The 23,660-nt window shown below is 54.0% G+C and overlaps 1 protein-coding gene across 5 annotated transcripts in view; it reads right to left on the bottom strand.

Moving 5' to 3' along the window:
- The window catches only part of GRAMD2A (GRAM domain containing 2A), an 81,802-nt gene extending 60,167 nt beyond the window's left edge, over nt 1-21,635 (bottom strand). For all 5 annotated transcript variants that reach the window (XM_044979723.1, XM_044979721.1, XM_044979722.1 and 2 more), the window contains exon 1: nt 21,510-21,635. In XM_044979723.1, the coding sequence (XP_044835658.1) occupies nt 21,510-21,553 (44 nt within the window). In that variant the 5' untranslated portion in view covers nt 21,554-21,635. The remainder of the gene's footprint in view (nt 1-21,509) is intronic.
- Between the last annotated feature and the right edge of the window lie 2,025 nt (nt 21,636-23,660).

Here is a 23,660-nt window from a genome sequence, read left to right on the forward strand (position 1 = left end):
TAGCAGCACCAAAGCTCTCTCCCTTCCATGCAAGTCTAGTAGCTGCTATCCAGGGAAACCGAGCCGACCCACGGCTTGGTGGAATTCGCCCCTAGTGGGGTTGAAACTGAAGGGACTTTACTCAGCACAGAGCAGCGCTCGGGCACGCAGGACTCAGCCTTTTCAAGGGTTAGCAAGTCCTGTTCACCTAGCACAGTTCAAGGGGTCACACAAGGTCAGGGACTAGTGCTAGAAAGGCGAGTCTTCGTCTGGGCCCATGGGCAGGTGGGGCACATGTACCCAGGAGGAGGGAGCTGGGGTGTAGGATGAATTGATTTAAGATGATGGTCTAGGTCCAGAGAACCCCACATTTTCAGCCTTTCCAGGCTTGTGGCTGCAGCAGTGGGGAACTGCAAGTTCTGCAGCACCACAGTGACCCCGGCTATGTGTTTTTTTTTTTTTTTACACAAACGTAAACATTAGAGATGGTTGCACCTCACAGGGTAAGGGCCAGCCATGTTTGCAAGGCAGAGGGGGTCTGCAGAGCTCCTGCAAGGCAGGGCAGAGATAGGCGGGGGGCCATTTGGCACACTCTACCCACAATGCCTGTGTTCTGACACAAAAACCCCATTTCTCATCCGAGCTGATCAGGCCTGTGTTCTCCTTCAGCTGCCAAGCCTGCACTTAGCTCCAGGTCAGGGGAGCACAGTTGGATTTTCCAGCAACTCCAGCCATCTGCATGGCAGATTTGCATTCCCTGGGTGAGGTCTCAGGGCTGACTTTAATGTGTGTGGTAGAGAAGTCTGATCAACATGTGTGGTGGATGAGGGAGGGGATGGGCACATACACACACACTTTCACTCTGCCATTCAATACATAAAAGGAACCAGCAACCATGTCTAGCACAAATCAGATGGCTCCCATTCTTAGAACAAGCCCCTAGAACCCCTGGGTAACGAGCATGTAAGATTCTCTCTCTAGGGAAGAGAGTTCACACATAAGGAAGTTCTGATTTGCTGCCTGGATGCTCGGATAAAAACAAATCCCATGATTTTTCTCATTTCCATGCTGAGGTTTTCAAATTGCTAACATTGCCTTTAAAAGACGGCCACTTACTTTTAAGGTCAGGTAGTATTTGTTGGCAGGAAAAGAAAGAATTACATCAATGCACTAGTTCAGGGGTGGCCAACCTGTGGCTCCGGAGCCACATGTGGCTCTTCAGAAGTTATTATGCGGCTACTTGTATAGGCACCAACTCCAGGGCTGGAGCTACAGGTGCCAACTTTCCAATATGTCGCGGGGTGGGAGGCGCTGGAAGCGAGGTGGGGGACCTGATGGGGGGCTGCTAATGTAATACTGTGGCTCTTTGGCAATGTACATTGGCAAATTCTGGCTCCTTCTCACGCTCAGGATGGCCACCCCTGCACTAGTTTAAGGACTTTAGACACAGCCATGAAAACTGGACAGCCCAAGCTTCGCAGCAGGAATGCAGACAGAAGAGTTGCATGAAAGCTTCTTTTGCATCACTCAGAAGCCTCTCACTTTGCCTGCAAACTCCTACAAATTTTTTTCCTACATCTGAGAGACCTCAGCCTGTTGCCACAAAGCAAAGCAGTGTAGCTCTGTGCTAGGTGAGAATCAAGGCAGCCAGCTGACTGGCGTTTCAGGAAGCAAACTGGAAAAGAAAAATAAACCACTTGCTAATCCCTGACAACAGAAAAACAAACACTTTCAACTCTATTCCACCAACCCCTGGTTTGGAATGGGTTAGAAGTCCACACAACCCCTTCAACAAACACTCACTGCATTTGCAAAGCAAATGGCCTCCTGCCCTGCAAAAACTGAGTAGCAAGAATGGCTAGTGAAGCCAGTAAATGCAAGGGCCTGTCATCGCAGAAACATCCCCCATGACGCTGGCAAGCAGAGGTTGACTGGAACCCAGAATCCTGGAATCAAACAGCTCAGCGAGATGTGCAGTATAAAGGGAGTTACAAAGCCCCTCAGGGTTACAGTTAACTTCTGAGCTTGCAATCAATGTAGAATGATTTAACCATGTGCTCGGCTAAACTCAGCTCAAGATGAAAGGATGTTTTTTGAACCTAGGTCCCTCCAGCTGCCCTGGTCCACAGTCTGGGGGACACGGAATATGGTGATTCAAAGGAACAGGGTAGGTGCGTGGCTGAGCAGCTCTGTCTACACTTCAGTGGTTTGCAGCCTGTGCGAAATCCCATTGCTGGGGAACCCCCAATTTGGCCAAAGTAGTAACATTGGTGTCACCGGTTGGCAAGATTCTCTCAGTCCCCGTGCATAGGATCAGGACTAAGACAGGCAACTCACCGGACCCGGGGCAATAACCCAATGCAAGCGCAGCTCAAGGCAACAAGTCTACAAGCTGCAGAGTCCCTAAGCAGCATGGATTCCTGGTGGTTAGAACAGTCAGATGTCTCAGTGAGAAACAGGCCTTCCAACCCCAAGAGAAGCCGAAGCCTTGCTGTGGCACATCACAGAGACAAGCTAATGGCTTGTGCCACCACTGGTCCTGAATGGTTACGGTGCCATGGATGCACCAGAGAGACCATCCCATCCTCCCACCACCACATGACCCTTTAAGTGCTGAAGCCACAGTGCTGCTTCCTCTGGCAGGGCGGATTTTGCAGAGATACAGGGTTGCTACCAGGAGGCGTTTCATAGAAGAAGCTTAGGGTTGGTTTCTGATCGGATGTACCAGGAAAGCTGGTGTACGGGTTTGTTCCCGATGCTGCTACAGAGAGACATGCACACAAGCAGTCACAGGGCCGAGCTGCCTATAGTAGGATCTCCAGCTAGACCTGCTAAGAGAGAGGGAAACTTACACCACTGACACAGGGACACTACCAAGCCTGAAGCACCCAGAAACTACCTGAAATGAACAGATTGCTCCCTGGATTTCTGAAGGACCAGCACCCCCTCTCCTTGCTCAAGAAAGGAGAGATGGTGGAGGGAGCTCTCTCTGCCTCTTCTCTGGATGACCCCTTCTGCTCCAATCACACAAACAGCCCCCGAGTCTGCAAGAATCCTGCTTGGGCACAGGGGCCCTGTGTAGTTCAAAGGCTCGTCTGCCCCAGAACAGAGCAGAAGGGGACAAGGGAAAGTGCTACATGCCTGCACATCTTTGACCAAGCCACCGGCAGCCACTGCCCGGAAGACTTAACGTTAAGCCATTCGCCCACACACAGTCCCCAGAGCTCACCCTCCATCCCCTCTGGCATTCACTCAGGAACAGGCTCATTCTTGCTTCCTCCCCTCCTCCACTCCCCTCTAACTCTAAGCCCTAATCCTCTCTACAATGTCATTACAATACATGGAAACTGCATCTTTTCTTTGGGCTGCCTGGCTATTTCAGATTGCTCGGTGGCTGTTTCTCCTCTGATGTATTGTCTGCACTCGTCTGAGCCATCTCGTGTGTCCAGACAGGCACCTCTTCTCCTCAATGAGCCTGATTCATTACAAACCAGGGCAGACACAAGGATCTCACGGACTGCGGCCAGGATGCTGCTGCAGGTGGGAAGCAACAGAAGCAGGGCAAAGATCCAGCAACTAGGAGAAATACCCCTACTAAGGCTGGGTTCATCTTTCTTCCACAAAAACCCATGAGCTTCTTTCTGAGTCTCTCCGTGGCATTGGCTGCTCCTTATGCTCTCCTGCTGTCTCACACGTGAGCGCCTTCTCCAGTCCCTCCTTTGAGGCCTTGCAAACCAACTCCCTGCTACATCTCTTCGCGTTCCGATCCCACAAGCCGCGTCACCCGAGGGTCCAGTGTGTCCTGCTCTCGCTCTGCTGCTGGCTGCCTTCCACAGAGCTGTGCAGACTTTTTGGAGGCCTAGGGCAAAATCTGAAACAGAGGCCCCCCATGCTTCCAAAAAATTTACCCCGAGGGGAGGCTGGCAGTGGGAGTGGGGGAAAGACTGGAGAGTGACCCTGCACCACACTCATCCCACAGCGGCAGCTCCTGTCCCGTGGGGCTGGGCCCAGCTCCCCACTCCAGGCATGGTGACCTGGTCCATGGGGTCCCAGTACTACTCAGGTTTGGCCCAGCCTCTCTCCATCATGACAGAGCAGCGGTCAGGCCAAATCTGCATGGCATTGTGTCCTCATGCACCAGATTGCAACCCCACTCCATTTGGAAGCCCTCTGAAACAAGGGGCCTGGAGCAAACTGTCCCTTCCCTGCTCCCCAGCAGCCCTGGCCTTCCACACAGCCCCCATGCCTGGAATCCTCTTGCAGACTTCTTCCAGAAACCCTACTAGCTGCAGCCCCCTGCTCAGAGAAGTGTTAACATGCTTCAGTTTGTTCTTGTGGTTCTCAGGCTCCCTGAGGGAAGACATCCCCAACAGGGGAGCAGTGAGAGCAGTGCAGATCATTAAAGGATCTGCAAATCCACACATGTCTGAGCCCGACTTGGCCGGAAGAGGGGCACTGTCAGAAAACAGAGCACTCCGAAATAAGTCCAAAAAAGTCAAGATCCTTTTAAACTACGCCCTGCATGCACACCCAATGCCGGTGTCCTGGATTAAGCCTTTTACAGGTGCATGAGTGACAATTTCTGGGCATCTGCATTTTCCCAACAGCATCAGAAGTCTCACTAACAAAAGTGGATCTCCCCGATCCACCTGTAACAGTGCTTTGAGCCATACCGATGAAAAGCACTAGAGAAGAGCTAGGAATGATTACGACAGCACAGACATGACCTAAATAAAGCTGGGATACATTTTTCAAATTTTCAAGATTGACAAAGTGTCATGGAAGAAGTCATCAGTTTTTGACCAATACTAGATCTAACCATGTTTTAGTGGTGTCCCTAAAGCTCGGTCCTGTCATAGACATACCCAAGGCTTTGCCTGGGTCATAGAATATGAGTAAGGTCTCATCTACTTTAAAAAATGTAACTGTGTTGTAGCCAGGCCAGAGACAGCCACATTGTAACGGAGACCCCTGGCACAGCTGTAACCCTAAGGCAGAAGAGGCTTTTAGTATCCAAGTACCTCACCTATTCGTGCCGCTGCACTAAAATTTGTCTGACCCCCCACCAGTTTTGCTAGTCTGAATGTACATTCACTGGACACTTGACATGTACAAAACTGAACAGCAAGGAAGTAACTGGAGTAGCTGCCACAGAAGTTGGTCTTTCAGCAGAACTAAAAAAGGCACATTTGAGCCTGCTTCCACCAACCCTCCTGGAAAGGGGTAACACTGGAAAGTCCAGAGTCAAGTAATTGTAGAAATGCGGGGCTGGAAGGGACCTTGGGAGGTCATCTAGTCCAGCCCCCTGGACTGAGGCAGGACCAGGTAAACCCAGACCAGCCCTGACAGATGTTTGTCCAACCAACCTGGTCTTAAAAAGTTACCGTGAAGCCAGCTCCTGGCCACCTATAGCTCTAGTTTAGCCAACAAGAGGTTTACTTTATTGTTTAAACACTAACCACTCAAGTTCTTCTTGAAGATCACCAAGCCAACACTGCAACAGAACAGAAACTGGCTTACAATCCCATAGCAGCTGGGTGGTCAACCTCACCCCCACTCAGCTCTATGGAGGCTCCTTATGAACTGATCATTTCAATTACATGCCTTATCAGGACAGCTCAGTGAGAAAATCTCCCTGTACATGATACTGCTGCGAGGGCACCGGGGGGGGCGGGGGGGGGGGGAAAGCTTCCTGGTCAGACAGAACATTTTGTGTCAACTGGGTGCAATATTAAACCACTACAATTATTCTCCAAGTTCTCAGCCAGGACCACTAGTCAGGGGCAGCTGTATGTATTTTGCCGCCCCAAGGACAGCAGTCGGGCAGCTTTCGGTGAAATGCCTGCGGTAGGTCCGCTAGTCTCGTGCCTTCGGCGTACCTGCTGCCAAATTGCTGCCAAAACCATGAGACTGGCGGACCTCCCGCAGGTATGCTGCCGAAGGCAGCCTGACTGCTGCCCTCACGGCGATCAGCAGGTCACCCCCCACGGCTTGCCGCCCCAGGCACACGCTTGCTGCGCTGGTGCCTGGAGCCGCCCCTGCCGCTAGTTAAAACTGCTTTTCTCTGCATCAAAAATATACAGCATTTTAAAAGTACCTTGATTCCTTGTGAGGCAAGACTGATAAAGGCAAGAAAGCCATAAAGCTACTGAAACAAACACAATGGGAATCAACAGGCGAGGTTAAGAGGTTCAATGGCTCACTGTTTAAGGAAGAACAGCTGATGGAGGATCACACTCCAGCACTTGTGCTTAAGAGGGAAGTTAGCTGAATTCCAAAAGGATTCCCTTTGTGACAGGGAGCAGCTGGACGGATGTTGGCAGCCCACATGCCCAGCACTAGAGGACATTCAGGATGGGATTCTTCCTTGCCTTGCATCCTGTATAGTCATTTACGTCACCATTCTACTCCGGTGCTTGTGCAAACGATGCCACACGTTGCAGGGCTGTGGAGGATCAGGCCCAGCGAGTGGAGTGACATGCACCACGTGCTTGGAGTTTGACCAGCAGTCCTGGCACACATTCTTACAGAAGGGGTGTGTGCGCACGCATGTGCACACACACTTCATTACAGCTGGGATCTTGGACACAGAGCTGGTTTTTGTAGATCTGACAGTGGTAGCTGTTCAGTTACTTTTAGGGACCTCACTCAAAGCAAGAGCTGGATTTAGAAAGGAGATGCTGAATCCATGGCACCTCATTTTTCCATCACCAAGGAAATCCCAACACCTTTGTGAGACTGGAGATTATTTAAGCCATGCTCCAGAGCACACACAGCCTATCTAGAAAGGATTGATCCTGCAGGGGATTGGACTAGATGACCTCCTGAGGTCTCTTCCAACCCTAATCTTATATGATTCTGATTTAGCTCAGTTCACACAAGTTCTCTGTGAGCCACACACTGCCATCACTCCGGGCTGGGTACAGCCTATACACAGAAGGCAGATCACACCCTCTCAAAGCACAAGAACAAGGGGACACTGAATGAAATGGAAAGAGGCCAAATTCAAAACTGAACAGGAAAGGCTTTTTTATATTACGCATGATCAGCATGTGGAACTCAATGCCACAAGGTGATACTGAAGCCAAGAGCCTAGAGGGCTTCAGAAAGGGATTAGACATTGATATGGGCAACAAGAATGTGCAGTTACTCTAGTTTAGCTACCCAGCTTTGGAAAGGACAAGCCTTCCTGCTTCAGGGCTTAAGCCAGCTTCTATCTATAGGGATCAGGAGGAAATTTCCCTAGTGCAGGTTATCCCATAACTGTCTCCTCACAGGGTTTCTTGCATCTTCCTTTGGTCACTGTGGGTGGCAAAGCACCAGTCTGACCCAGCATGGCAATTCTTGGGTTCCCTGGAGGGCAGCATGTGGCTAAGTTTGCCAGTGACTCCTCAGCAGAACAAAGAGTACTTAGTCCCCACACTTCAGGGCAGACAGCCGCGAAGGCTGGCCAGACTCAACACCTATTCCGTGGGATGAAGAGCGCTGCTGCATCCCCCAAGCAGAACCAGAACCACCACGGACCAGACGCCCAAGAGCCGCAGCTATTACTCAGATCCCCTTCCCCATCTGTCCACTCTGGCAGTCCCTGCTGGCCTTAAGCTCTCTGACTCCCGTGATCTATTCCTGGCACCTCTCCCTGCCCCAAATTCCCCATCTGAAAAAGCAGGGTGAGCACTAACATTCCCCTTTCAAGGTGGAGGAGAGGGTTCATGTTTGCAAAACACTCTGATGTCCTGGGATGGAGGAAGGATCCTTTTATTACCATTATTTTCTGCTTGCAAAGACATTTCAACTTTGTAGTTATTGTTGGAAAATACTCAGGCATTTTTAGAGCAGAGCAAGAGGCAAGGACTGTTTAAGGAAACGTTCACACTCTGGGCGTCATCACTGGGACAGGAACGTGTACAAAAAAAAGAGATTAAGAACACAGACTGTTTCACACACGAGCGAAGCAGAAGGAAAACGCAGCGTCTCCAGCTCAGAACCCCCTTGCTTTGGGGAACACATGGGATGCTATTGTAATAGATTTAGTAGGACACAAAGAAGCTTGCCCTATAAAGAGAAATCAATAGCCATTAGAAAGGATGCACCATTGTGTGTGTATGGAATTACTGGGTGTGTTACGGTAGGATCCAAGGTTCCCATTAGGATCAGGCCCCATTGTGCGGCTGGGCATCATATGCAAAATCCTCCTGCCTCGACACTGCAGTGGCTGCACTTGGACGCCCTGCCCTGAACTCCCGGTGAGGGAAGGGTGGGAGAAGACAGAGCTGGGAAAGGCTGGCTAGTAGCCGTTTGTCCTAACATACCCCTCAGCAGCGGGCAGGCAGGGTTGCCGGGAGGGAAGGACGAAGCCTGGGATCTAAACCCAGCTAAGCACGGGCATGGAGAGGAGTCTGACGTCTGCTCTGTGCCGTGGGCAATCCTTCCCTGGAACCGCAGCTCCCGGACACGCCTTCGTGATCTCCCAGGGCCAGTAGCTGCAGCTTGCCTTTCGGGCTCTCTCCAACCGCACTAGCCACGCAGGGTGTTTGCTCTGTGCAACTCCACCTCCAACCACTGACTCTCTGCATGTTTACCAGGCAGACACTGGCCTATAGATGGCAGGGACCATAAACCCAGTCCAGCCGGCTGTAATTCCCCACAGCTCAACACCCCAGTGCAGCCGACTGAGCCAAATCCGCTCTCGCCTCCTCATCAGCCTGACGTATTCGACCCCCGCAGCGCTGGGCTTATTCCTCCAGGCAGCCTGCCCTAGCCCTAACTCCTGCGCCCTGGCGAGCCGGACGGAGGAGGAGCTCAACGTGATCCTGCATGGTGCTGACTCTGCAGGGCCCAACACAAAGGCAAAGGGGGCATAAGGGACCCAGAGTAGTGAAGTCTGGTCAGGTCCTGCCCTTGACAGCATTTTGACTGTATTTTGGTGTTAAAGAAAAGAAATCCAGGAACGGATGGCCTGATTTACACCTGCAGCTGCTCTGGCTTTCAGTGGGAGTCAGGGTTGCTCAGCACCTCTGGAAAACAATCAAGCTCTTAGTGTGGAAGCCAGTTATTAGTGCTGGTTGGATGCTACCAAACAATCCCCATGCCCGGTGAGCAGCAGCAGGAGATGGGAGCTTTTAAGTGGATTTCTCCCTCCCTCAGACAAGGCAAACTGGGGTTTAGCACATTTTAAACTGGGATTTCTCAATAGGGGATTAAAAAAAAAAAAAGAAGAAGATTTTCTTATCCAGCCAGACAATGCATTTCACAGCAGTCGTTTGTGGGACTCCTGCCGGGAACAGGTTTGGAACTGAACGTGAGGCGCAGTAACAGGTCAGTGCCGCACCCAATGGGTGCTCCCCACTCCCTCATTCAGAGTGCACCACTTGCATTTGTGTCATTTCTATCATGCCAATGTCTAACAAACACGACCTTCTACACGCACACAGGAGAAGACACGACGCAGAGTCCGCCCCAGGGCGCTCACACTATCTGCACCTGCTTTTAGAGGCTACCTAGAATCTTGATCCTATGTCCCATCTCTCACCAACTCCAATAAAAATATAACTGGGGAAGCACCTTGCGGCCAGTGCTGCATTTTCAGCAACACTCTGGGCTTGTTTTTAAATCATTGTTACTACAGACACTTAACACCCTCCTCCCGCCATCTCTGCAGCGGACACTCTAGTTGCTGAGCCCCCCCAGCATCACACACACCACAGACAAGATTACAAGTGCCACAGATTGACGGTTCTTGCCTAGATGCCCCATACAGCCATGTTCTTTTGGAGCATCTCTTACAGGGGGTTAAGAGGAGTCGCATGCTACTGCCAATGACATGCCCTGGCTCTCCGGAGTTTAAACGCACTGGTTTTTCTCTAGCCCAAGAGTTTCAGATGGCTGCAGAGCCAGTTACACAAGAACCGTTCTTGGAATCAGGAACCTGGGGATTGGAAGTGGAGTGTTCCTTGCAGGCCAGTGTCTACTGCCTTGTAACCTTGGCTGGCTCTCTCTAAACGGCTACATTCTCTTGCACTCTCGCAAGAAAGGAAGTTGTTTTTTATCTGACTTGTCTCCCCCATGGGCTCGAGTGCTCCCTGTACTTCCCTCTCCTGGCTTTAAGGAGCTCGGCTGCTACCTCCACAGTCCACAACCAGCCTTCCGTGGACTAACTGCAGCTGGAGCAGACACGCTAGGATTGAAACGTTTCCTAAAAACCAGCCTGAGAGATGGGTGCTGCTGCTGAATGCCTCCTCCCGGGACCGGAGTATGATCAGCTGCTGAGATGAAACGCAAGGGGAAAACGTCTTGGACACAGGATCCAAACCTTCAAAGGCTTTCCAGCTCAAAGCCAACACCTGGAATTGCAGCGCAGGCAGAGTCTATGGCACGGACCACACAACCGCCCCAAGCAGCGTACGTTCCAATAGCACAGAGCATGGGGTGAATAGAGCCTTCCAGACAGCAAGAGGGGAAGGAAGCATCTATGGCTACTGCTGAGAACCCAGGAGCAGATGAATAGTCACAGTGTTCCCACCTCAACCTGCAGATGTCGCTAACAATCAATGGATGTGCCCTCGAGAGAGGGAGCAAGTCTCACCACCGCCAGCAGAGGGCAGCCCTCGGCCTGCTTGGTACAGCTCAGTACTGCACCCGTCCCTTCTGCTGACTGAGGAAGACCAAGTCTTAACCCTCTCCCATGTGGCAGCCTCCACCCTTCCCCTAGGTGCCTCATTCTCACTTCCCTTCTCCAGCCAGCAAACACCCCTTCCCCCAGCCACAGATGCAGCTTGCGGACACCGTCAGCAGCCAGTAAGTGCTGGGAGAGACGGGGATGGTGCGCCAGGGGGAGAGAACGATACAGAGCCCCAATTCCTGAACGCTTGGTAGCCCATCTCTGAAGGCAGCCAGAGGAAGGGAAAAGGCAGGACGCCGCACACAGCGAAGGACGAAACGTTGAGAGAGGACTGATTGCAAACTCCTTGGAGTGGGGCCCTTTCCCAGCACAGTGGGGTCCCAATCCTGTCCGGGGGCTCTGGGTGCTACTCTAATATAGGCCATCCTCAACTAGCAATGTGTCCTGCAAGCCCCTAATCTCTATCTGGTGGGAGAGTGCAGCCTGAGTTAACCTTTGCACACCTCAGCCCAGTCACTCAAAGCAAAGCCAGGAGGCTTCAGGAAGTTATCCCAGTCTTTGTGGGGACTGGGGCTACAGAGGGGGGCACACCCACAGCCCGGAGGAGCTCTGCCATCGGGCACGGCAGGTTTCATACAAGGCAGGTGAACGAACCAGGCAGTCAGTGATGTGGAAGGGGAGCAGGCAGAGAAGCAGATGCTCTCACTGCCAGACTGGGTCTTGCAGGTCAGCAGCAGGATCCTGTGCTTGACTCACTCTTTCACGGACGAGGCCCTTTGAGCTCTTGGACAAGTTCAAGAGGTGTGAGCCAGGCCCAGGCTGGTCTTACAGTGTGCAAGACCCCCAGGGGCCAGTAACTAGGGTGCTGCCCCCCAGGCAATCAGCTGCCCTCCCCCTCCCCCAAGCAGCAACTTTGCCTAGAGCGACCGCCGCTGGGCTCCGTTAGAAGCATGAGGCAGCCCTCGCCAAGAGGTAACAACTGGGATTCAGCCAGGAAGGAGTCTCCTTACTGGCTGCTATGAAGATACCTCGGTAAGCTGGCGTCTCTCCTGAGTCTGTGAACCTGGGTCTGTGGGGCCACAGGCAGCCTTGGCAGAGCCATGGCCAATGCATCTGGGGAGACCAGTGACTGCAGGGAATGCCAACCACCGGCAGCCCCTCCCAGGACCTCTGGGCCAAAACCTCTGATTGGGTCAGAGTGATTCTTTAAGTCTGGAGGAAGTGCCAGGAATTCACCTGTGCAACAAGGCAGATCCCTGACCTGCCGAGACAGACCCTGGCTTATTCCTGGCTAGGAAGTTACACACATCATGACTCAGACTTCAGTTTTCAATATCCGAACGGGCCAATCATGCAGAGGTGAGGCTTGAAGCATGCAAAGCGGCAGACACCAGCCCAGGTCCATTTGGCCATGCAGTGTTCTGGAGCAACTCGGAGGTAGTGGACAGACCGAGCCTATTCCTCAGTTTTGAACAGATGTGTCCAAAGTTTGAGATTTTTTCTGTGCTTGCTGAATACTGATGCAATTATTTTCCCTCCTTTCCTGGTTTAAACCAAGTTCAAGGCAGTATTTACCAGCACCTTGTCCTATACGGCTTTTTCCCCAGGAAATTTCCAACCCTGCTTGTGGGGCTTGGGCTGCAGAGCTAAACATAGCAGCATAGATGTTTCAACTTGCACCCGGGTCCCGGCTCAGAGACCCTCTCCTGTCCCCAGGTGTCAGAGCCCAGGCTCCAGCCCAAGCAGGAATGTCTACACAGCTATTTTTATCGCCACAGCCCGAGTCAATTGAGACAGGCTTGGAGGGGTTTTCTTTGCAGCGCAGAGACACACACACACTCCCATCTGCCTGAGCACCAAGCGCTTTACATGCAACTAGTCCCCCTCCCCAGGAGCCCACCCAGCAGTGGGGCACTACCATCTCTCTCCATTCAGACAATGGGGCCATCACTGGGCACCTCCCAGAAGAATTAGCCCTGAACTCGCAAGAGGACAGGGGTCAGAATTTCCCTCCTCACTTTCCCCGAGGCCGTTAAGGCTTTAAACACAAAGTTTCCTTCGCTCCTTCCCTTCTCCTCAGCTTTCGTTTTGTGGTTGTGGAGCGCCAGGCCAAAGAGGCGATAGAGCTCAGAAGAGAGGCCAGGTTTGCGGTCCCTTAGCTGCCTGGGTGCTAAAGGCCGAGTTCCAAGGCCTTGGCCCTGAAGCCAGGAAGGCCCCATCTCTGGCTCTCACGAGCAGCTAGCTTTGAAATTCGGTGGGAATGCAGGTGCCAGGGGAGGGTCACCCAACCCCCTCTGAGGAACCTCGGCCCAATTCCACAGGGGCTTTTGGAGATCATCCTCCACAACATACCGGTAAGGAAATCAAGACATGCAACCAGGAGGTGATGTATCCAAGGCCACACAGCAAGTCCAGAGAGAGACTCCCAGTTCCTGCTCTAACTGCTCAGCCACACCTTGCAATAAGGTGGGAGAATCCTACATCCGGGAAGGGTGAGGGGGCTGTGTGGACACCAAAAGCACTGCACAGGAGCAGCAACTGAGTTAACCAGCGTCCCAGAATTTCCACCATCTGCCAGGAGGTAGAGACGCTGACAAATTGCCAAGTCACTTATGCCTTCAGGGCAGGGTTGCAAATTTCCAAAGATCTGTTTCAGCACTTCTGCAGCAGCTAAGAATTCACTATGGCCCCAGGCCACCTCAGTAACTAATTGTCATTTCCAGGTGATTACTGCATCCATCCTGCCAGGACAGTAACATGGCCTGGAGAAACAGCACTAAAGCTATGGGAACTCTGGGCCAGGAATCAACCCACATGCCCCTTACGTACAGAGCATAAGCTCTTTGCCACAGCAGTAGGTAGAGTCGGGGGATGAGAGGGGCAGCCAGCATTTCACTGGTGCAGGAGAACTTCTCAGTACACATGAGTTCAGAGACCAAAACCCCACCCAGCCTCCACAGTCCTTCAGGAAGAGGAATGGAAGCAGGAGAGGGCGGGTCCCCTGCCAGCCAAGGGGGCAGGATCAAAGGGAGAACCTGCATCCTGCTGTTAAAAGCACAGCAAGCCTCCAGAGCTGCTCTCAGGCACCCTGCGCGCTGCCTCCCTCTGTGCACTGGTCCCTCTCCGGCTGCCGCTGAGCGCAGCCTGGCGTGTCTCTCTCGTTAGGAGAGCAGACTGGCTCTGGGTTTATTATTTGTAATTCCGCAAACAAGAGTCTAACAAAGCAGCTGCCACGTTCACAGCAAGCAGCAGCTAAGCCAACTATTCCCCTGCCATTTCGCCGGCAACGGAGCTTTCCTCGTAGACCTTAGTGCGTATGTTCGAGGGGCAGCATGATCCAGCGAGAGGGCACTGCTCAGCCACCATGGGCTCTAGTCCCAGCTCTGCCTCCAACCTGCTGCGTGGCATTGGGGAAGTCCCTGCCCCATATTGGGCCTCAGTTTCCCCTCCTAACCTTTGCCTGCCTTGGCTTTTTCGATTGCAAGCTCTCCGGGGCAGGGACCGTCTCTCGCTATGTACCCACAACAAAGCCCTGGTCTCACTTAGAGCCTCTGGGCACTACTGTAACACAGACGACACTGGTCCAGCATGTGAGGGGCTCCCTCAGCCTTGAGCCCCCTCCTCCCTGTCGCACATGACAGTTGATTTGGCAGGGAGATCTGGCTAACGGGGGTAACAATCACCAAACAGATGGATGGAGAGACACAGACTGCCTTCAGCGGAGGGCCATGTGCCTGGGTAGCAGGAGCACACAGAGGGCCCAGTGGCAGCCATCCTTACCCACCACCATGGCTCTCTCCTCCCTCAGCACAGCCAGTGGCAGCAGCCAGAAATTTGCTTTAATCCTGAACACACCCGGCCACATGCCCCCGTGGTGTAAGGCCTGGCTGGCCTCACTGGAGTTACACCGCTGACTCAGCTGGCCCACCCGCTGCAGCATTTCCCCCCTCATCAGGATCCAGGGTGCCACAACCACCAGAAACACAGTGTCAGGGAAACCCACAAGGGACCCTTCACTCCCCAATGCTCATATCCAGGGCGTCAGGAAAACCCCCTTACAGCTGGGATTCCCCTCGAATATGACGTGTAAAAGGCAGGACCTCAGATCCCCTCCATACAGGCACCATTCCAATAAGGCTGGGCCTGAGCTGGCTGTTTGCAGGGGGAAAGTCAGCCAGAGACTCCAGGCATTGCCGGAAAGAGGAGCTCTGCTTCTGTACACAACATCTGCCAAGCCACTCTAGATCCCACGTGGTAACTGACACGGAGCAAGACGAGGCCACGCCATGGAAGGGTCACGGTCCCTTCTCAGCTGGGCAGGATCTGTGCCTGGGCTTGGAGATGTCCCCCAGCAGGACAAGTGGAATACATTGCAGTATGATAGTTGCATTAAGGGTCTGTATTCTCCCTGTCCCCATGCGGAAGCATGTTACCCCCAAGAGAGGAGGCACAAATCTCTGAACCAATTGCACGTAGATATCCACTGCTTGGACAAGCCAGGTCACCGGAAGGGTGGCGGGGGGGGGGAGGGGGGAGAGGATGACACTCGGAGGATATACTTACGATATGGAGAAAGACAAAGGGGGTAAGGGAATATCTTGAGCTCTGTGTGACTCAAAAGCTTGTCTCTCTCCCCCAACAGATGTTGCTCCAACAAAAGATATTCCCTCACCTGCCTCATCTTCCTCCTTATCCTGGACTGACATGGCTACAACACCACTGCACACAAGATATGCAGGAAGGCTTTCGCAACCTGAAAATTAAGCATATCACCAGCTGATGCCATCAGTCCCCAAATCCAGTCTGAACTGAGGGTCATGTATTCAGAAAACATGGAAGAGGGAAGGATGAGGCTTAAACTAAGCCCACATTTCCCAAGCGCAGGCCTAGAACAACACACAACCTGCTTCCTGCAGGGACCCCAGTGCCGCTGACGGGGCACAACAGGAAGCCCTTATCAGGCTCATCAGCGTGAGGTGGGAATGCATGGAGGGGAGGGATAGAAAACTCACAGCTATGTAAACGCTTGCACCACTGGCTGCACACTCTGCCCCGAGATCCAACCCACATTGAGCCAGAGCCCAGGCAGGAGGTTCCTGCCACGCTCACCCAGCCCAGGCGACAGCGACACAAACACTCATTAAAGTAGGGCTCAGCAATGGGGGTTTAGGGGACTCTTTATCCCCACTGCTGTTCAAGAGGCTCAACTCCTAGCTCTCCTGGGGCACATCCTGATCAAAGACCCATCCTGCAAACACCCCACACTGATGGAGACAGGACATCACTGTGGCGATTGCACCAGGCATCCTTCAACAGACATGTCGTACTCTAGACCTGCAGGGGGACTGGCAGTCCTGAGGCTCGCACACGATGGGAGCATCAGGGCAGGCAGACAGGTACAGAGGATGCCAGGGGCCAGTGCAGGTGGAAAGCCAGGCTGGGGACAGATTCCTGCCCTTAGGAGGAAGTGGACACCCGGGTGGGAAGCCCACAGACTGGGCAGAAGAAAAGCGAGAGTGAACATTGGGAAAGAGCATGGCCCATTGTGAAGCTGGGACATTTGTCTCAGGCTGCCTGCAGCCACCTCGGATGCTAGTTCTCTGGACCCCATGAAAAGCCTAGTGCCAGGAGAAGGCTCAAAATGGGGGCTCCCTTCCCCCACTGCCCAAAGGAGATTTTATTGTACACGTTACACACACTGGTGTGTGGTTCTGAGGCAGACGCCCCTGGGGACAGTTTGGGAGGCAGTTTCCTCATGGCTTGTCCCACAAAATCAGTGGAGCCAGTGTTCCCATGTTGTCCAGGTACCACCAGAGGTCAGGACGCTCCCAGCTCTCCTGAAGCACTGGCACAGTGCATCAGCCTTTGCTCCAGCCAGTCTCACAGTCGCTGCACTGTGGCACCTGCCAGGAGCTGTTCCTGTGGAAAGCCACGCACGCACTGCCCGCTCCTCACACCTGGTCACATAGCCTCCCCAGCACAAGGGCAGGCTGATCCTGGGTGATCATCATGCAGAGGATGAGGTGTATTCCAGTACAGAGGGTTTGCACAAGGCAAAGGCCGCGCATATATCCTCTGGGGAGAGGGGAAGCCTATGGGCAAGGTGGCTGGAGCAGAATTGCCACAGCTCCTGCACTGCATCCAAGTGGGCCAGTGAAGGGTGGTGCTATGAGGTTTAGGATCGGGCTGAGCTGCTGACCCTCAAACTCCATGTAAGCACCCCACGGGCAGCAGCTGTGGCTGGATTCCCAGCAAAGGCCAGGTGAAGTCAGGCTCATGCAAGCAGAGCAAGTTTCACCCAGTGCGATTTCCATGCTCAGTTTGTCATTTGCCACCAGCTCTTTCCACACCTCACATCATATCCTGCACAGGCGCTGTCCTGAATTCTCCACCTCATTGCTCTGCTCAAATGGCACCCCCTCCAATTCCAACTTCCACACCATAAAAACACAGTCAAAGTGGGCTACAATGTCCAAAACACAGCTCTCCCCTTCATCCATACCGGGGCAAGAGTAAATCAATCAAATGCCGTTCCCCACTTTAACCTCCTCCCCGACTGCCTGAAATAGCACTAGGTGCTCAGAAAACTAGGTTACAGGTCCAGGTTGCATGGTGCTCAGATGCACCAGGCCTTCAGTCTAACCAACCGACTAAGGCGCACCGCCAAAGAGGAGTGTAATTAGGAGTGCAGTGTCTGTGTTTCTCTCCCAAGAAACAAACAGCGGAGCACGCTGACCCAGAGTCAGGAAAGCAGCCTTAATTCTGAAATCAGGTCCTTTGCCTTCAGTCCCCTGTCTGGTCCCCACGCAGTGTCCTCACTCACCAGCCAAACAAAATGCCAACCCTGCTTTCTCACCCTTTACTTAATAAGCGTCCCCAGGCATCCAGATAACAGCCTAGAAATAGGAAACAAAACGTAAGTGTCTAAGCTCTGTCACATGCTCGTTGCTGCACGTCTAGCCAGATTTCTACTACAATCACCAGGGAGTGGGGATGTGAGAGTCACCAATAGTAAGGGTTAGACATTTGTGTGACAACCACCAAGATGTGAACACTCAGCCTGGAGCTGGGGTAAGGAAGTTACATTTTAGGAAAAAACCCAAGTTCAGGAAAGGAGATCCCAAGCACAAGAGAATGCTCAGGAGTTGTTCAGCCCAGTGTTTCAGAGATAGCTCTCTGGCTAGGGGCTGAGCCCACTGCCCTGTTTCTTTAAATCACAAGAATCCAGCAGACCCCCTGGCTTAGGGACTAGTGGAGTCAGGCAGCTCTAGCTGGCTGGCCACAGTCTGGAGAAGGTCAGTAGCAATCAAAAGTAATTATCATCTGCTGACTGTTTGGTAGCCTGCATACTGCAGGTCCGGTTCCTAGTGGCCACGTGTCCATACTAGCAATCTAAGCAGCAAGACCAAGGACACACAAACAATGCAGAATGAAGCCATCTCTTCCCTATGTTCCCTGTGGACATAAAGCCCCCCAGGGTGATGCACACCGGACTCTTATCTTCCCTGCTAGCCATGTTCTAAGTGTCAGGCAGCAGGGCTAAATGCACTGAAAAAAGGTGAAGTCTAAATAGCTATGAAAGATTCCACGTGTTTGGAAGAAGTGAAGTCAGCCAGTCAAAGCGCATCTCAGAAATCCAAGCCCAATGCAGCAGCACTGGTCTCCTATATATCCCAACACGCCAAGGCAAACAAACATTCTCAATCCAAGAGAGTGCTCAGCCTGCTGAAAGAATTAACACGCACCAGTGCGGGGAGAGGGCGTTATTCAGATGCTCATATTAACAAGGAAGGAATGAAATGTAATAAAGCAAAACAAACAATGCAGACCCTGTTAGCGCTGAGATTCAAAGGGAGGCCTGGCCTCGCTTTACAGGAAAGAATGACTCCCATTTCCCAACAAGAAACAGTGTGGAGCTTCATTAGTTCATTAGCATATGGAGAAAGCGCCAGCAGCCTGGTGAATGACCCAGCAGCATGTTTGATGAGATGCAATAAAATGGAGAAAAGAGAGAGCGTGGGGAACACTTTTTGCCCCAGCTAAATAAAAGTCTGCTTTACCAGTGTATAACCGTATGCTCCGCAACCCAGTTTACAAATGGACCTACGAAACTCATCAAAAACACAGAGCTTCTAAAATCTGCCCAGAAACATTCACACACAAAAAGCCTGAACATGTCAGCAGCAGAACACTGCCTGCTAATCTGCCAACGTGTCCAGCCCTGTTCAGAGTTGGGGAGCTGTGCACATGGCAGAGACAGGCTTCCGCAGTCCTGCTCTCCAGGACTAAGGCTCAACGGCAGCACACAAAGAAAGAACTGTGTAGGGAGAAGTTAGAAGAAACCACAAGTTCTCACTGACTGCCCTCCTCCTCCTCCTCCTTCCCAGCCATTCATTTCTATATGATGCAAGCTTTGGCGCTGGCACTAAGACCTGCATGGAATTGCTCCTGGCCATCTGCACTGTTTAAAGATGGCAAGAGAAAACTCCTCATTCCCTTTCCTGCTCTCTGGATTTACAGAACCAGCTGCACCAAAACCCAGCTGCTATGCAGCCCTTTCTAAGACGTGTCTGGGTTTTGTGCCCACTCTGCTGTTCAAGGGGGCACCTGCATTAAAGTGGCAGGAAATCTTGCAAATAGAAGCAACAGATGACGGACTCTCTCCACCCTATCAAGCAGTTGCTAGGTTTGAAGTGGGGATGATGGCTGCTATACCCACCCTAAACTCCCCCGATTTGAAAAACTGGCAATACAGACCAGCCTTGCAGCATACCCAGAGTGTGCCACTGAACCAAGAGGGAAGTGAATTCCAAAGTCAAGGGGCCCGCCCTCACGGAAAATGTTCTACTCACAATTAAACCACAGGAAACCAAGCCTGAAGCAGCCCTTAGGGCAGAGGAGCAATTGCCCAGTAACCTCTAGGGTCCCTCAGTAAGAAAGGAGCAGAATCACTCAATGACTCATCTGCCCCATTAGAGCTACCATACATAGGGAAGGTAGCTAATCGCTCTAAAGAAAGGGATCACCAGGAGGGGAATCACTCCCAAATACCAACCACTGCATCTCCGAACCCCAGATTGACTGGAGTCCAGGAGACCTGAGGATCCAGGTCCTGACAGAGCTGCCTTGCCACCACTTCATTAATAACAGGGGACTCAGGACAGAGCAATTGTTAGAGAGCTGGGCACCATCAAAAGGGTTCAGTGAGGAAGGATCTTTAAGAAAAGCAGGCATCTCTCCCTTCTGAAAGGAGGTGTTGACAATGAGTGGCCAATAATGGTCCCAACACCTTCCCAGTGATTTTCACCAGCCAGAAGGGACACTGAGCTAGGACTTGTGGTTTACATCCCAGTTCCACAGGGCCTCCAGAAACTTAGCAAGCAACCCTTGGCTGAAACTCAAGCAGAAAAATTCCTGGTTTGGCCCTCAGCCAGAGACACAACTCCACTCTCAGAGAGATAGACAGCTCTGTCCTCAAGCAATCTCCACAGCAAAGTATTTGGAGAACTGCTAGTTGCAGGCAACCTTTAGCTCTATTACAGCTGCATATAGCCTGGATTAGCCAGCTTGTGCAGCCCAGAGCACTTCTAGAGATCAAAAATCTCCAGAGGCTGCAGCAGAGGAACCCCCTTCTTCACTTCCTGTACAGCCCCAGGATGGAACTGCAAAGTCCTGTGTTCAGCCAGGCTGGAGAGACACTTCTGCAACTAGCACAAGAGCCTCTTCCCTCCTGCTTCACCTGTCATAGGTCAGCACCACCTCACACTGGATGAACAGGTATTCAGTGGCTACGGTGTGGATAGCAGCAGGTAAGAGAGGAAGATAATCCTAGCAAGCTGTGTACAGGCTTGTTCCATTAGCTTAGGAGGGCAGAGCAAGAAAATAGGTCCTTCGCCTCAGCCTCAAATCAAACAGCAACAGCAAGTCAGTGCCAGGGTGTAACCTCACTTCCCTGCCCCCATCCCACCACAGCAACAACTGGGTGACACGTGTGCCATGACAGTTACAGATCCTGAGTTAACCCCACAGTATCCTCCCACATGTGGACAGAGCGATCGGCCTTGCAGATTCCAACCCAGAAGGATCGGGGATACTCAACTACAGACTCCGCCGTGCTAGGGAACAAACTCGCACTCAGCAGGCACTGCTAGGTATGGCAGAGTCCCTCCGCGTTACAGATCAGCTGCACCCAACACCACCTTGCCATCTGACGGCCCCCTCGTATAAGCCAGCAGATGCCATCTGGGCTGAAGGCCCCCTACACAGTAACAAGATCCATCTCTGTCACTGCTGCAAAAGGAGCATGAATAGAAAAGTGGGCCCCTGCCAGCCAACCCCCCGGGACATGCGCCAGGAGAGGCCAAGTGGGGTCTGACAGTACAAAGGAAGCGCTGCTAGCACCACCTGGAGCGACCTTCCCTTCGGTCCCCTGGCACACAACACGGCAGCCCAAATATGCTGCTCCCTGTGGCCTGGCTACACTATCGCCCCACGTCCCTTTCATCACATCCAGCCTGCGCCCCTGCCCGATCCTCCCCCTCTCCTCCCCAAGGCCCGGCCTGCGCCCCCCGCCGGACCCATCCACCCCCCCAGCCTGCGCCCCCGCCGGACCCATCCACCGCCCCCCCAGCCTGCGCCCCCGCCGGACCCATCCACCCCCCCCCCAGCCTGCGCCCCCCGCCGGACCCATCCACCCCCCCCAGCCTGCGCCCCCCGCCGGACCCATCCACCCCCCCCCCCAGCCTGCGCCCCCCGCCGGACCCAGCCTGCGCCCTAGTCCTCTCCCCGCTGTGCTCCCCAGTCTGTACCGCCTGCCTGGTCCCCCCACCACCCTCCTGCACAGCCTGAGCCCCCAGCCCCTGCCCGGCCCCCTCCGCCCCCCAGTCCCACCCCTGCCCGGCCCCGGTACCTGGGCGGAGGCCCCGCGCTCTCCCCCCGGCTCGGCGCCGTCATCCCCAGCGACTCGTCCCAGTCCCAGCGCCGGCCGCTCGCTCCCAATTCCCACCCAGCGGCCTCTCATTGGCTGCGGGGAGCCCGCCCCAGAGCGCACAACTTCCTCCGCACTCGCCTATTGGCTACTTTACGCCTCGTCCCCAGAGCCCTCCCCGGCTCAGGTGAGGGGCGGAGCCTGGCGGCGGCGCGTCCCCCCAGACAAGGGCATCTGCTCTGCCCCCCCTCGTAGCCCCGCCCCGGGCATCTCCCCCTCCCCTTTCCCAGCCCCCCCCGACAGGCACCTCCCCCCTGCCCTGCGCATCTCCCCCTTCCCCTCATAGCCCCCCCCGCCCTGGGCATCTTCCCCTTTCCCAGCCCCCCCCGCCCTGTGCATCTCCCCCTTCCCCTCATAGCCCCCCACCGCCCCGGGCATCTTCCCCTTTCCCAGCCCCCCCCGCCCTGTGCATCTCCCCCTTCCCCTCATAGCCCCCCCGCCCCGGGCATCTTTCCCCCCTTTTCCCAGCCCCCCCCCCGACAAGCACCTCCCCATCTCCCCCTTCCCCTCATCGCCCCCCCGCCCCGGGCATCTTTCCCCCCTTTTCCCAGCCCCCCCCCCGACAAGCACCTCCCCATCTCCTCCCTCCCCTCATAGCCCCCCCCGCCCCGGGCATCTTCCCCCCCTTTTCCCAGCCCCCCCCCGACAGGCACCCCCCCGCCCCACGCATCTCCTCCCTCCCCTCATAGCCCCCCCGCCCCGGGCATCTTCCCCCCCTTTTCCCAGCCCCCCCCGACAGGCACCCCCCCCGCCCCACGCATCTCCTCCCTCTCCTCATAGCCACCCCGCATCTTCCCCCTCCCCTTTCCCAGCCCCTCCCCCCCCGACAGGCACCTTCCCCCTGCCCCGCACATGTCCCCCTTCCCCTCATAAACCCCACCACCACCCCGGGCATCTTCCCCCTCCGCTTGCCCAGGCATCTGTCCCCTCCTTGGGCATTTCTCACCCCACCCCTTATAAGCCCCCCGGACACAGGCATATCCTCCCACCCAGCCCCGACAGGAGCATCTCCTACCCCGCCTCTCTTAGTCCCCTCTCCCCTTGCCCAGCCCCCTCCAACAGGGGCATCTGCTCCTTGCCTCTCATAGCCCCCACCCCAACAGAGCCCACCCTCCCCTTTCCCAGCAGAGGCCTCTCCCCCCCTTCATAGCCCCCATGACATGGGCATCTCCCCCAACCCTTCTCCCCCAAACAGGGGCATCTCCTTCCTGCCCCTCATAGTCCCCCCAATAGGTGCATCTCCCACCCCCTCTCTGGTGGAGTTTCTGGAAGTTGGACTGTCCCAGGCCCTAGTTTTACTCTGTACCTGGCCCCACAGCCCCCCTGCTCCATGTCACATTGTTCCTTCTCAGGATGCTCTGCAGGGATCCTGACCAAGGAGCTGGCATGGCAAGTAGCACGTGAGGCATTGGCTGGCTGATCGGAGCCTGCCACGGGGCCAGCCAAGAGTAGGATAAGTCCCTGCACTAAGGGGTGTGTGCTGCCCCACACTCTCCAACCTGAGCCCAGTAGGGCTGATTAGATTAATGAAGATTGGGTCTCCCCTTTCCACCAGGGTGGCAGCACTGGTAACGTGAGAGCAGGGTCAGATTCACTAGTCCCGATTCCCCACTGCCTTACATTGTGTGTAGTCATTTTCACGTGGGTGTCAAACGATACCAACCAGACTTGGTCCTGTTTGACACCCTCTGAGTTCAGGAGCACGAGGCACAGGGTGGAGGTTCTGGCCTGCTCCTCCAATATGTCATTAAGGTATTTATTTTGATTAATAAAGCATAAACAAGTGCCCATCCCATGCTCTGGGCACCCTTTGCATCAGTGAATTCTCCCCACAACATCCCATGGTAGGCTGTACACTTAGCTCCAATGCTATCCACCTGGGCTTGCACTGGCCCAAGGATCCAGTAACCCCCCTCCACCATAATGAAACCCCTCCACCTGCTGCCTACCCACAGGCGTGGCAGAAGAGATCAGTCTTGGTAGCCTTGCACTTAGCGTGCCAGCATCCAGGCTGATTGTGAAACAGCCTCATGCAAGATATTTATAGAGTGCCAATCAGCACAGGGCCCAGGT

Source organism: Mauremys mutica, chromosome 11, assembly GCF_020497125.1.
Source record: "Mauremys mutica isolate MM-2020 ecotype Southern chromosome 11, ASM2049712v1, whole genome shotgun sequence".
NCBI classification, from domain to species: Eukaryota; Metazoa; Chordata; order Testudines; family Geoemydidae; genus Mauremys; species Mauremys mutica.